At 35.5% G+C, this 14206-nt stretch overlaps 1 protein-coding gene across 2 annotated transcripts in view; it reads right to left on the reverse strand.

Annotated features, from left to right (window-relative positions):
- The window catches only part of FNDC3A (fibronectin type III domain containing 3A), a 180232-nt gene that overhangs the window by 135634 nt on the left and 30392 nt on the right, over positions 1-14206 (reverse strand). For both annotated transcript variants that reach the window (XM_047723391.1, XM_047723392.1), the window contains exon 2: positions 12534-12671. In XM_047723391.1, the coding sequence (XP_047579347.1) occupies positions 12534-12632 (99 nt within the window). In that variant the 5' untranslated portion in view covers positions 12633-12671. The remainder of the gene's footprint in view (positions 1-12533; positions 12672-14206) is intronic.

Below are 14206 nucleotides of genomic sequence, written 5' to 3' on the forward strand. Positions count from 1 at the left end.
CTGGGATCATGACCCGAGCCGAAGGCAGCCGCTTAACCAACTGAGCCACCCAGGCGTCCCAAGATTTCATTTTCTTGATGGCTGTATAATATTCCACTGTCTGCGCGTGCGCGCGTGCTCACCCACACACACACACACACCCACACCCACACCCACACACCCACATCTTCTTTATCCATTCTTCTGTCAATGGACATCTGGGTTCTTTCCATAGTTTCGCTATTGTGGACATTGCTGCTATAAACATTGGGGTGCAAGTGCCCCTTTGGATGACTACATTTGTATCTTTGGGGTAAATACCCAGTAGTGCAATTAAGGAACTTAGAATTGCACCAAAAACCGTAAGATACATACGAATAAATCTAACCAAAGAGGCAAAGGAACTATACTATAGAATAATCATGAAAGAAATTGAGGAATACACAATGAAACAGCAAAACATTCCATGCTCATGGATTGAAAGAAAAATATTGTTAAAACGTCTTATGCTACCTAGAGCAATCTACACAATTCATAACAAGATAGCATCAACTTTTTTTCCACAGAGCTGGAACAAATAATCCCAAAATTTGTATGGAACCAGAAAAGACCCTGAATAGTCAGAGGAATGTTAAAAACAAACACCAAAGCTGGTGGCATCACAATTCTGGACTTCAAGCTCTATTACAAAGCCATAATCATAATCTATTCAGATTATGATCGAGACAGCAAGGTATTGGCACAAAAACAGACACACAGATTAATGGAATGGAATACAGAACTCAGAAATGGACCTTCATCTCTATGGTCAACTAATCTTCGACAAAGCCGGAAAGAATATCCAATGGAAAAAAAGACAGTCTCTTCAACAAATGGTGTTGAGAAAACTAGACAGCCACATGCATAAAAATGAAACTGGACCATTTCCTTACACCACACACAAAAACAGACTCCAAATGGATGAAAGACCTCAATGTGAGACAGGAATCCATCAAAGCACCTCTTTAACCTCAGCCTCAATTTTTTCCTGGACACATCACCAAAGGCAAGGGAAGCAAGGGCAAAAATGAACTATTGGGACTTCATCAAGATCAAAAGCTTTTGCATAGCAAAAGAAACAATCAACAAAACCAAAAGACAACAGACAGAATGGGAGAAGATATTTGCAAATGACACATTAAGTAAAGGGCTAGTATCCAAAATCTATAAGGAACTTAACAAACTCAACACCCAAGGAACAAATGATCCAAACAAGAAATGGGCAGAGGGCATGAACAGACATTTCTGCAAAGAAGATATCCAAATGGCCATCAGACACATGAAAAAGTGCTCAACATCACTCGGCATCAGGGAAATACAAATCAAAACCACAATGAGATACCACCTTCACACCAGTCAGAATGGCTAAAATTAACAAGTCAGGAAATAACAGATGTTGGCTAGGATGTGGAGAAAGGGGAGCCCTCCTACACTGTTGGTGGGAATGCAAGCTAGTGCAGCCACTCTGGAAACAGTATGGAGGTTCCTCAAAAAGTTGAAAATAGAGCTACCCTACAACCCAACAATTGCACTACTGGGTATTTACTCCAAAGCCACAAATGTAGTAATCAGCTTTCATTCTTGATTTTAGGAAAGTGAGTCTTTTCTTCTTTCCAGTCTGTCTAAAGGGCTGGCAATTTTGTGATCTTCTCAAGAATTAACTTTTGGTTTTGTTGATTTTTCTCTATTTTTCTAGTGTCTATCTCATTTCTAGTCTCTATCTCATTTATTCCTACTCCAATCTTTACTTCCTTTTGCTTGCTTTGGGTTTAGTTTGCTTTTTTTCCTAGTTTCTTAAGGTTGGGTTATTGATTTGAAATCTTTCTTTTTTGTAACATGGGCTTTCAAACCCATAAATTTCCATCTTAATACTGCTTTAGCTATAGCCATAAATTTTGATAGGTTGCTCTTTTGTTTTCATTCACCCTGAAGTATTTTCTAATTTTCCTTGCGATTTCTTTTGTAAGTTATTTAGGAATGTACTGTTTAATTTCCATTTATTTGTTAATTTCCCCAATTCTATTCTGTTACTGATTTCTAATTTTATTCCATTTTTTTAAGAGAATATACTTTGTATTATTTTTTTTCCAAATATTTTATTTATTTCACAGAGAGAAATCACAACTAGGCAGAGAGGCAGGAGGAAGTAGGCTCCCTGCAGAGCAGAGAGAGCCCAATGCGGGGCTCGATCCCAGGACCCTGGGATCATGACCTGAGCCGAAGGCAGAGGCCCTAACCCACTGAGCCACCCAGGTGCCCCTTTTGTATTATTTAAGATTTACTGATACTTGTTTTATAGCCTAGCATATAACCTATTGTGAACAGCAATCCACGTGCACTTGAGAAGGTTACAGATTCTGCTGTTGGATGGAGTGTTATACAGGTATCTGTCAGAGCTGGAAGGTTTACAGTGTTGTTCCAGTTTTCTATTTACTTATCTTCTGCCTCATTGCTCTATTCATCATTGAAAGTCTGAAGTCTCCAATTACTATTGTTCAATTGTCTATTTCTCTCTTCAATTCTGTCAATTTTTAATTCAGGCATTTTAGGGCTCAGCTGTTAGGTACAGAGTGACCCTTGTACCACTATAAATGTCCTTGTCTCTAGTAACACTTTTTGTCTTAAAAAGTCTGTTTGGGGTGCCTTGGTGGCTCAATGGGTTAAGTGTCTGCCTTCAGCTCAGGTCATGATCCAAGGGTCCTGGGATCAAGTCCTGCATTAGGCTCCCTGCTCATCGGGGAGCCTGCTTCTACCTCTCTCCTGGCTCCTACCCCCTGCTCATGCTCTCTCTCTCTGTCAAATAAATATATAAAATCCTAAAAAAAAAAAAAAAAGTCTATTGTCTGATATAAGTATAACCATTCAACTTGCTGTAGTTTATAGCTATATACTATATCTGTGTGTGTGTGTGTGTGTGTGTGTATTATATACTGTAACTCTTCTTCCACCTTTTAAATTTCAACCTATTTGTGTCTTTCATTTAAAGAGTGTCCCTTATTATAGATCCAGCACACAGATCATGGGTTTTTATCCATTATGTCAGTCTCTTGTCTTTTCATTGTCGTGTTTAATTCAATTAGATTTAATGGAATTTCTGATAAGGTAGAGTTTACATCTGCCATTTTACTCTTTGTCCTCTATGTAATTATGTCTTTTTTATTGTCCGATGCTATATTGCCTTTTTTTTGGTGTTAAACATTTCTAGTGCTCCATTTTAATTCTTTTATTGTTTCTTTTACTACATTTCTTTTTTATTTTCTTAGTTGATTTTCTTAGTTGATTTCTGGGGATCACAATTAACTTCTTTTTTTTTGTTTTGTTTTAAGATTTTACCCATTATTTGACAGACAGGGATCACAAGTAAGCAGAGAGAGAGGAGGGAGCAGGCTCCCCACTGACCAGAGAGCCCGACGTGGGGCTTGACCCCAGGACTCTGGGATCATGACCTGAGCTGAAGGTAGAGGACTTAACCCACTGAGCCACCCAGGCACCCCCACAATTAACTTCTTAATTCAATTTCAATTATATATAAAAACTTTGCTCCTCTATAGTTCAGTTTTTGCCCCCTCCTTTATGCTATTATTTTAATACTATTTACATCCCTATACACTGTAAACCAATCAATATAGTATAATTATTTACTGCAAATGTCTTTTGAATCAGAAGAGAAGAATTAAAAATAAAACATATTTATACTATCTTTTGAGCACACCTATGCAGTTACTTTTACTGGTGTTCTTTACTTCGTATGGATTCATTTACTATCTTGTGAGTAGACTTACTGAATGCAAGCAAAGAGCATTGAAAAAGCATTCACTAACCATTTCTATACGCCATTCCTAACCATTTCTGAATTGCTTTATTAGGATCAACTGAATTACTACTTACCTAGAACCAAGTGTTTTCAATTTTTGAATTAAAAATCAACTTCCTTTCTTAACCCAAAGTGACTTAGACTAGGGATCAGAAGACAGATTCTAGGGTCAACTCTGACACTAAATGTGTAACCCTGGATAAGTATTAAAACTTTAAACACTTCAGATAAAGCAAAATTTGTTCTTTCCACCTCTTTCAATTAATCCCTTTCTCCTGAAAAGAACCACTTAACAGATGGGTATGTATCTGTTCAGAGCTTTTTTTGCTGTGAGATACATATATATATATGTGCATTTTAAATCACATGGTTTTTTCTTTTTCAATTGTTAGAGTTTTTTATTGAAAAAATAATAAATTCATAACATTAAAAATTATTCAAACAATACAAAAGGGTATATGATAAAATGTAAGCTCTTCTTTCTAGGGATAGTCTCTGTTTATAATATTCTGTATATTTTCTCTGTTGTATGTTCATATGTGTGTGTATATTTCTCCCATTTTCAAATATTATTTTCTGAAAAACCACACAAATGCAGCACACAAATTTCAGGAATATGAATCTTGAGCATTCTATCTGGTGATTAAGATAATATCACAGTACTCTGAATATATAATCACTATAGTTTATCAATGAAAGAAATATGTTACGAGTTGAAAATGCAGACTACAACTTTTATTTGTATGTATTTATAATTTTGGACCAAAAAAAACTCCTCCTTTAAAAGAAATCTTGCTTTATATTAAGCTAATATAAGATCATGAGAAAAATTGTCTTTGTAAGATTTCCTTTTAATTTCTCTTATTATAGAAGTTTATAGTCAGATTCATTTTAAAGAATTTTCCAAAATTCTGTAGATGTTTCATTTGAATGTCCCTATTTACTCAGTGCTGCTTATAAACTATTCTTTATTTCCTCCTCACTTCAGCCCAAACTATATTTCTTAAGTCAATGTTTTCTAAGCATCTGCCTTAGGCTCAGGCCATGATCTCAGGGTCCTGGGAGCCTCACACTGGGATCCCTGTTCAGTTGGGAGTCTGCCCCTCTCGTCCGCCAGGATCATGCGTGCTCTCTCTTCCTCTCATTCTCTCCAAAAAAAAAAAAAAAAAAAAAAAAAAGCCAACATATTCTATAGGATTCTAAGGCACAGGGGGTGACTAGCTATAGTCACTTAACTAAAGGGTTAGGAATTATTCTAACTGTGGAATATTTAGTAGTTGATCTAAGAGAACATTATTTTTAGAACAGAATCCACCAAAAGTTCATGACCATTATATTTCATTTCTTTAAGAAATTCTTCCCTTTAGAATTTGAGGACCTATCTTTCACAACAGAATTAAATATATATGTTTCATTAAAATACAAAATATTTAATATTTTGAGTAGTAATTTTGTCATCTTAGCTTTAAATATATGAAAACATTTACTTTTCAGATGAAGTAATTTGCCAGTTTTTCTTCTTTTTTTTTTTAAAGATTGTATTTATTTATTGAGAGATTTATTTATTTATTGAAAGAGGGGGAGAGACAGCATGATTGGGGCAGAGGAAGAGGACTCCCCTGCTGAGCAGGGAGCCCGATGCAGGGCCTCCATCACAAGACTTTGCAATTATGAAATGTGCCATGCCGAAGGCAGACGCTTAACCAACTGAGCTACCCAGGCGCCCCACCAATTTTATTTTCTTGAAAACAGGAAGAGATATGTACTTTAAAAATGAACAAATGAAATGATATTGGTACAGGTAAGAATATTATTTTATTGTTTTCTGCCAAATATAAAAATAAATTCTACTTCATTTAAATACCCTGGAACTCTTGGTTTTTTTAATTGATATTTTATGATGCTTTTTTTTTTCTTTAAACAGACTACCTTAAAATTTACATCCAGTTTATAAGTCTGATTTTATTATGTCTTACAACAAGAACCAGCACAATATTCTGCATATAGATACTACAGGAATAAGTTGATTTTTTTAGTGCAACGTAGCTTAATATAGTTTTTAAAAATATGTGCTTATAAAAAATGTGATAATATAAGCAGATTTTCAGATCTGTACCTAGTGTGTAAGGCTTTTTATATCTCTATGGAAAAGTTAATAGTTAATGCTGAAATTTAAAAAAAGTATTTGACTTTCTATTGTAACATCATAGAAAGTGGCATGATATAGACATTCAGGGGAAACAAAATCTAATGGGAAATAAGAGATTGGTTTAGTGTTTAAATTCTAATCTTTCCAAAAACCTCTAAGAATGAGGATTTAACAACTAGCTATTTTCTTTGCCAGGCAAAGCTACAGAGCACTTAGGATAATTTGGGCCACAAAATTTTTGGATTAAAGGTCTAGATTAGAATTCTGAGGTCCCAAATTACTGTCACAAAGGTGTAAACTATTATTCTAGAGTCTCAGTAATCTCACCCCAACGATTACCTAATTGTTTGTAGTTTGGTCAGGAAAGGACTTGATTCAGTATCTGATACAATGTAAGGGCTCAAATGGTAGCTGTTATTGTTTTTATTATTTCTAGTTATATATCCCCCAACCTTCAAATTCAATTGAAGATCTTTCATACACTCTCAAATCTCAAACCTGCTTCTTCTGTTTTCCTTATTCTAGAAGATTTTATTATTTTTCCAAATATTTGTGGCTTCTCCCAAGAGCAAGATTATGCTTCCCCACCTTACTGATGGCATGTATGGCCATGTGACTTGCCCCGAATAATGAAACATGGGTAGAGGTCAGCATGTAGTTGACCATCATCTCTGCCACAATACCAGCAACATTCTATGTAGAGGCTAGGTCTTAAATGAAAAGTATCTGGAGTATAGCTACAGATAACTTGTTAAGGACGGGTAGTATGAGCAAAAAGCCTTTTGGTAAACTATTGAGGTTTACAGGCATTTGTCACCATGAAATAACTTTGCCTATCCCAACCAATAAGATTTATCTTAGTGACATGGCCTTGTCATCCACCTAAATATTCAACGAAAGAGTTGGGAAATTCTTATCCTCTCTCAGTTTTGTTCTATGGCTAGCTGTTCATCAATTCCAGTCAATTCCACCTCCCTAATATTTCTCAAACTGTACATCAGTAATAGGACCTTAACCCAAGTTTTCTATTTTATCTATTACTATAATATTTTCTTTTTCCAGGTTTGCTCCCCTTAAACATTTTAATCTGCATTAGTAAGATTAATGTATTTATTTTAAATACTTCAAATGTGTATCACAATTTTAAATGTTTAAATTGTTCTAATTTATAAATATAATAAAACTCAAATTTTCTTAAACACCTTAATACTGCTTAAATAACAAATATGTACAGACTATCTTGGTAATATCAATACTCATTTCCAAACTTAACACAAAAGTATTGATAGCATGAGTTTGATTTACTTCACCATTTCTATACTTAGTCAGAGAAAACTCTAGGCCCAAAAGGCTTCACTGAATAAGTTCTACCATATATTCAAGGAAGGTATCTGAGGTTTTGTTTTGTTTTTTAAGATTCTACATATAAGTGAGATTATACAATACTTGTCTTTCTCTGTTTGACTTACTTCACTTAGCATAACGCCTTCAGGTCCATCCATATTGTGGCAAATGGCAGGATTTCCTTCTTATTATGACTCCATATTATTCTACTGTACGTGTGTGTGTGTGTGTGTACACACACATACCGCAACTTCTTTTTACCCATTCAGCCAATGATGGGACACTTAAGATTGATTGTTTCCATGTTTTGGCTTCTGTAAATGATGCTGCAATGAACATGAGGGTGCAGATAACTTTTTGAGTTATTTCATTTCCTTAAATGAATATCTAGAAGTAGAACTGCTGATCATATGGTAGTTCTAGTTTTAATTTTTTGAGGAACCTCCAGACTATTTTCCAAAGCAGCTGGACCAATTTACATTCCCACCAACAGTGCATAAGAGTTCCCTTTACTCTGTGTCCTCACTAACACTTGTTTTTTGTCTGCCACAGTTACTAAAACTAGCCAGTCCTAAGCTGTTACTCTACCCTGCTTTGCCTTTCCTGCAGAAACACAATAATGGGGGCGCCTGGGTGGCTCAGTGGGTTAAAGCCTCTGCCTTCAGCTCAGGTCATGATTCCAGGGTCCTGGGATAGAGCCCCACATCCGGCTCTTTGCTCAGCAGGGAGCCTGCTTCCTCCTCTCTCTCTGCCTGCCTCTCTGCCTACTTGTAATCTCTGTCTGTCAAATAAATAAATAAAATCTTAAAAAAAAAACAAAAACAAAAAAAAGAAACACAATAATGGCTTTTGGGCTATGCTTTTCTCCTGTTCTGCTTCCTGATCAAAACCTGAAGCTTTCCCCGTGGTATGGGATAGCATTTTGCACCCCCTTCTTTAGGATACAGAAGTAAAAAAATTCTTTCAATATTAGCCTCTCCATGTTACTACCCTGCCACATTCATAAATTAAAAGCCTGCAGGTAAAGTGAGACAATTACAAAATAAAGTAATAAAGTAATGAAATGGAGAAGATTCTGGGGAAAAAAAAAGGCTAAGAGGCTGAGTTTTGACAGATCTTAATTCAAAGTTTAAATGCATTCATTCCTTTTGGGTGACAGTGATAAGTAAACAGAAATTAGAGAAGGCATACCTTAACTTAGGAAACGCTGAACCACACAAGAAACCAAAATATGTGAACTTTTCTTTTGATGGCAACAACAATGCACAGAGCTGGGAAAATTTCATGGTGCTTGAAGCTCAAATTCCCTAACACAGATGTGGAGGCTCTAACAGGGCAGCACAAGCACTTACGCATGCTTTACCTTCTCTATCAGGAAAGGATATAATCTCAAATTAAGCACATGCTTGAGAATGTGAAATAGTACAGCTGTTTTGGAAAACAGGCTGGCAATTTCTACCAAAGTTAAACATAGCCTTACCATACAATCCAGCAATCATGCTCTTAGGTATTTACCCAATTGAGTTGAAAACTTATATCCATCCAAAAACCTGCATATGAATGTTTTTTTTTAATTTTTTTAAATTTTTTTTAAGATTTTATTTAGTTATTTGACAGACAGAGATCACAAGTAGGCAGAGAGGCAGGCAAAGAGAGAGAGGAAGGGAAGCAGGCTCTCCGCTGAGCAGAGAGCCCGACACGGGGCTCGATCCAGGACCCTGAGACCATGACCTGAGCCGAAGGCAGAGGCCTAACCCACTGAGCCACCCAGGCGCCCCTGCATATGAATGTTTAAAGCGGCTGTATTTTATAATTATTAAAAACTGGAATTAAGCTGTCCTTCAACAGGTGAAAGGATCAACAAACTGATACATTCATCAATGAAGTATTATCCAATAATAAAAAAGAGATATTAAGCCACAAAAAGAAATTGTCTAGACCATATTGCTAAGAGAAAAGAAGTTGGTCTGAAAAGGCTATATACTGTATAAATGCAACAAAATGACATTCTGGAAAAGAGAAATGTACAGGAACAGTAAAAGTATTGGTGGTTGCCAAAGGAGGGGGGCACAGTTGGGGAAAGGGGGATGAAGAAAGGAATGGATAGAGCATAGGTGAATTTTTAGAGTAGGGAAGCTATTCATTATAATAATGTACTGGTGATAAAAGATATTATACATTTGTCAAAACCCACAGAACTATAAAATACCAAGAATGAACCTTAATGTAAACTGTGGAACTTTTATAAATGTTGGCTATTAACTGTAACAAATGTACCACACCAATATAACATGTTAATAGAGAAAACTGTGTGGAAGATGTGGTATGAAAGAAATTCTTTGTTCAATTTTTCTATAAACCTAAAACTGCTATAAAAATCAATTCTATTAATTAAAAGGGGGGAGGAAGGACGATTCTACAAACACAAAAAAACAGCCCAGATGTTTCCACTTAGAATGAATGATAAATGTCTATTACAACTTCCCTAAAGGCAGTACGAGTAGCAACGATGTCAGGTGGGATTCTTCTTATATGATTCATTAGCCAAAAGACCCATGTATATAATATGACATATTACCTAATATAGAATCAGAAAATATTGATGAAGTGATAATCTAAAGGGATAATCTTAAGAAGTGGAACAAAAATCATCCCATGATATATTCCCAAGAAACAGTATAATATTCCCTCCAAAAAAGTCAAGACATGGGACATTCTGTTATCCTGAATTTTTAACATCATGCATGTACATCTTCCCCCATCAAGATCTGTCTTTTAGTTTGTTTCTCTACTACAGGCCCCAAACAGGAGGTATCACACATCCACAGACAAGCTCTAACTTGGCCATGCTTGGCACACTAGTAACTTCCTAAGTTAAGACAAAGAACTGCCTGTTATCAAGTTTATTAACCTCCCACCTCCGTTACCTACTTTTGTTCGTTTTCTTACATTCAACCTGAGCTATCAGTCCACTCTTTAGTATGTATCCTTCATAACTATCTCTTAGATAGGTATATGTACCCACTATAACTATCTGTTGATTTAAGACCTGACTCCTGACTGGCATATCTATAGAGATTCCTCAGTCTTTTAAACATTTATTGAGTACTTCAATTCAGATTCAACAAACATTTACTGAGTTCCTTCAGGTTCATTTCACCCTTACAGCTGGAGCCACTCTACGAAGCTATTATTACCTCTATTTTATAGAGAAGCAAACCTATTCAGACAAGTTAGGTCACCCAAATCAAATCTATATCTATCAGTAAAGTCCACTGCTCCTTTTACTTATCTTTCTCTCTCTATCAAATTACAACACACTCTGGTGGTTAGAATCTAAGGCTTCACTCCACCTCCCAACCTGTTTTTCAAATCCTACCTAAAAACATATCCCCTAGATCCACTGACACCCCCTCCCTAGCCCACCCCCTGATCTTCAAAATCTATTCTAGTGGATTCTTCTATTCCCAGCTCTTTTCTCTATATCCATCTACACCACTACATTGTAACATGCTAGCTCTGGTGCCCTCAATATCTCAAGAAAAATTCTACCAATAGAATCTTCTTTTGGGGGAAAGAAGAGAAGTAAGTCAGGAGCATCATGGTCTTGTTTCAGCCTGTTGTCTTCCCCTTTATAGACTATCAACTATAGTAACTATGTGAATGAACTGTAATTAATTGCTTAATAGATTCTTTTATGTATTAGGTTATAAAAAACTTGAAACCAGTGACTGCCCTGAGGAAATACTGATAACTGAAGACACTCTCAGAGCTTCAAAGTAAATAGATATCTGCCACATCCATTATTTTGCAGGGAAAAAAAGTATCTTAACAAACTTAGCTCGGACTACAAAAATCAAGTTTAGTGAAATAAGCTTGCTGCTAAATGCTATTTCAGCATATGTGAAAATTAAAACCAAGATATATTGTTCATGTCATGCTTATACAAACCAGCAAAATTCAGAACCCAAGCCAACTGCTCTTGATTTTTCAATAGAAAAGTTAACAAAGTAGCCTATAATCTTGTAGGCAAACCATTTAATTGTCCACTATAGATACTAAGTTTGTAAATTAACAAGATTTATTTTTCTTAATTTCCCAAGGAGGTAGGAATAATGTTTAGGATCAAAACCTTTTTTTTTTTTTAAGATTTTATTTATTTATTTGACAGAGAGAGATCACAAGTAGATGGAGAGGCAGGCAGAGAGAGAGAGAGAGAGGGAAGCAGGCTCCCTGCTGAGCAGAGAGCCTGACGCGGGCCTCGATCCCAGGACCCTGAGATCATGACCTGAGCCGAAGGCAGCGGCTTAACCCACTGAGCCACCCAGGCGCCCTAGGATCAAAACCTTTGAGTGTGATCTTGAGACTGTCTAAAATTCATTTTGTTTCATCTGCAAAATAGGGACAGGTGTATCTACCTCATAGGATTATTGAAAGAATAAGATCATGAAGTTCCTAGTACAATGTTTTTTACACAGTGAGTACTCAAAATGTGCCTTCTTCTCATTATTATTTATTATGTCCTTAGTCTTTGTTTCCTCACCTATAATATTAAAATCTCTGTAGGGCAGTTATGAGAATTAAACACACTGCTTGGTGCATCACAGATATTTATGAAAGCCCATCATTCCCATCCTGTCAGCATTACTGGCGGAATGAGGAGTCAAAAAACTATAAAACTACTTTAATAAAGCCCTGGGTTGGAGAAAAAATATACCAGCTCTCAGGAATTACACATTTGCTTTTGGGAGGGGGAGTCTGGTGAGAAGAGAAAAGTAGGAAGAAAAAGAAGACACAGTTTTATTATTGTATAATGTAGACAGTCATGTAATGACATAATTCAGTCATAATTTTATAATGATTTGAAGTAATGATTTATAATAATCATTAAAGTGCAGAGTTAAACTTAAAAACCAATCAGGGACTAATACATTGTCTAAAGTAAAACAAAAACAACTTTAGAGGCAACTAAAGATACACACAAGAAATGTAAACATTAATTAGCAAGACATTTTAGAAGGAACTTCAAAAACAGTCTCATTATTTCATTGTTTATGAAACCAAAACAACATTTTGAACTGGAGTTTAAAAGATGAATTAACAGGAACCCACTATTGTGAAGTTTCATTTTTTTTTTTAAATTTGCATTCTTCTGAAAGAAATACTTGCGTATGAGACATAAAGAAATAAAAATTTCAGTTTCCTTACCTGTTGTGTTCCATCTGCACTTACAATAGGGGCAGACAGAAGAGAAATATCACTACTTAAAATCTGAGCTGTATCCAATAGTGGTGGATGTTCTGCCATTATCAATAAGACATTAATATACTGGATAATCTTCCAATTCTGAAAAACAAAAATATATACCCATCTGTATGTAGATCCTTAAAAATATATTAAAATATAATACATTCAAGATTTGTCTCATATCTAAAATGATATTCTTGTGAAAGGAAATTTTACAATACTCTGTTGACTATGTCTTATCTGTCAAAAAAATGTTTAAGGAAAATACATTTCTTACAACTTAGCCAACTGTATGACAATGTATACAAGAAACATTAAAGCCAGTATATGGAGAGCCTGGGTGGCTCAGTGGGTTAAGTGTTTGACTTGGTTTCAGCTCAGGTCAGGATCTCAGAGTCATGAGGTCGTGCCCTGTGTTGGGCTCTGTGCTCAGTAAGGAGTCTGCTTGAGAGTCTTTTTCCCTCTTTTGCCTTCCCTCTCTGCCTCTCTCCCCAACTGCTCCCCTCCCCGCTCATACTCCTTCTAAAGTAAATAAATAAAATCTTAAAAAAAAAATAAAACCAATATATGAGCATCTTCCATTTTAAATTCTATGTCTGTCTCTTTATCCCTTCCATCTCTATACAATATTTATTTAACCACCACTACTTTAGCTAAATACTAGATAATTCTTAGTATGGGACAGGCAGTAAAATGCAAAGACTAAATGAGCAATTCTACCAATAATTTTTTTTCTATGAGCAGAGAAGATGATTATGAAGACCTAATTTCCTCCTCCATCACCTTTATCAGTCTCCAGAAACTACACAAGAATTATGATTTGTCACTGATTTCTCAGAGCAGTATGGTAGAAAAATCTGCTCAGGGCTAGAATAAATACCTTCAAGTTTTAAGTTTTAAGCTCTGATTCTGGTCTTCTGTAGTTCTGGTTTTACTATTATTTTCTAAGTGACACCTATTTTAAAATAAACCAAATCATTACAGTGACTAAAAACACATACATTTAGAAATTTTTAACTGCAGACACAGGGCCATTTACATAAAAAGTGAAAGCCTTGGGGCACCTGGGTGGCTCAGTGAGTTAGGCCTCTGCCTTCAGCTCAGGTTATGGTCTCAGGGTCCTGGGATCAAGCCCCACATCAGGCTCTCTGCTCGGAGGGGAGCATGCTTCCCCCTTCCCTCTCTGCCTGCCTATCTGCCTACTTGTGATCTCTCTATTAAATAAATATAAAATCTTAAAAAAAAAGTAAAAGACTTGATGTAAGCAAATTATGGTATATCTACCATATACAATATCAACCAATAAAATGTCAGCTAATTACAAGAAAAGCTGAACATAACTAAACTTGATCATAAATTTTACCAAATTCATACAAAAAAGCAAAATTACAAACATTTTTGATGCTTGTAGGATTCTGAAACTCAGCAGTGTCAAGATGTTTAACTTTTGTTAGATATTAAATTCATGTTATTTATTTTATAGTCTTGAATCTTTGCAGAAACTCTCATACAGGTTGATTTAACCTAAAAAAACAAATTTCTATTTAGATATATAAAAATTGTTCTAAGATTTAAAAAAAAAATTTGATAGTTATCTACCTCAAGATTTTATATTGAAGACCACAGTATGCAAT

This window comes from Lutra lutra, chromosome 3 (assembly GCF_902655055.1).
Source record: "Lutra lutra chromosome 3, mLutLut1.2, whole genome shotgun sequence".
NCBI classification, from domain to species: Eukaryota; Metazoa; Chordata; class Mammalia; order Carnivora; family Mustelidae; genus Lutra; species Lutra lutra.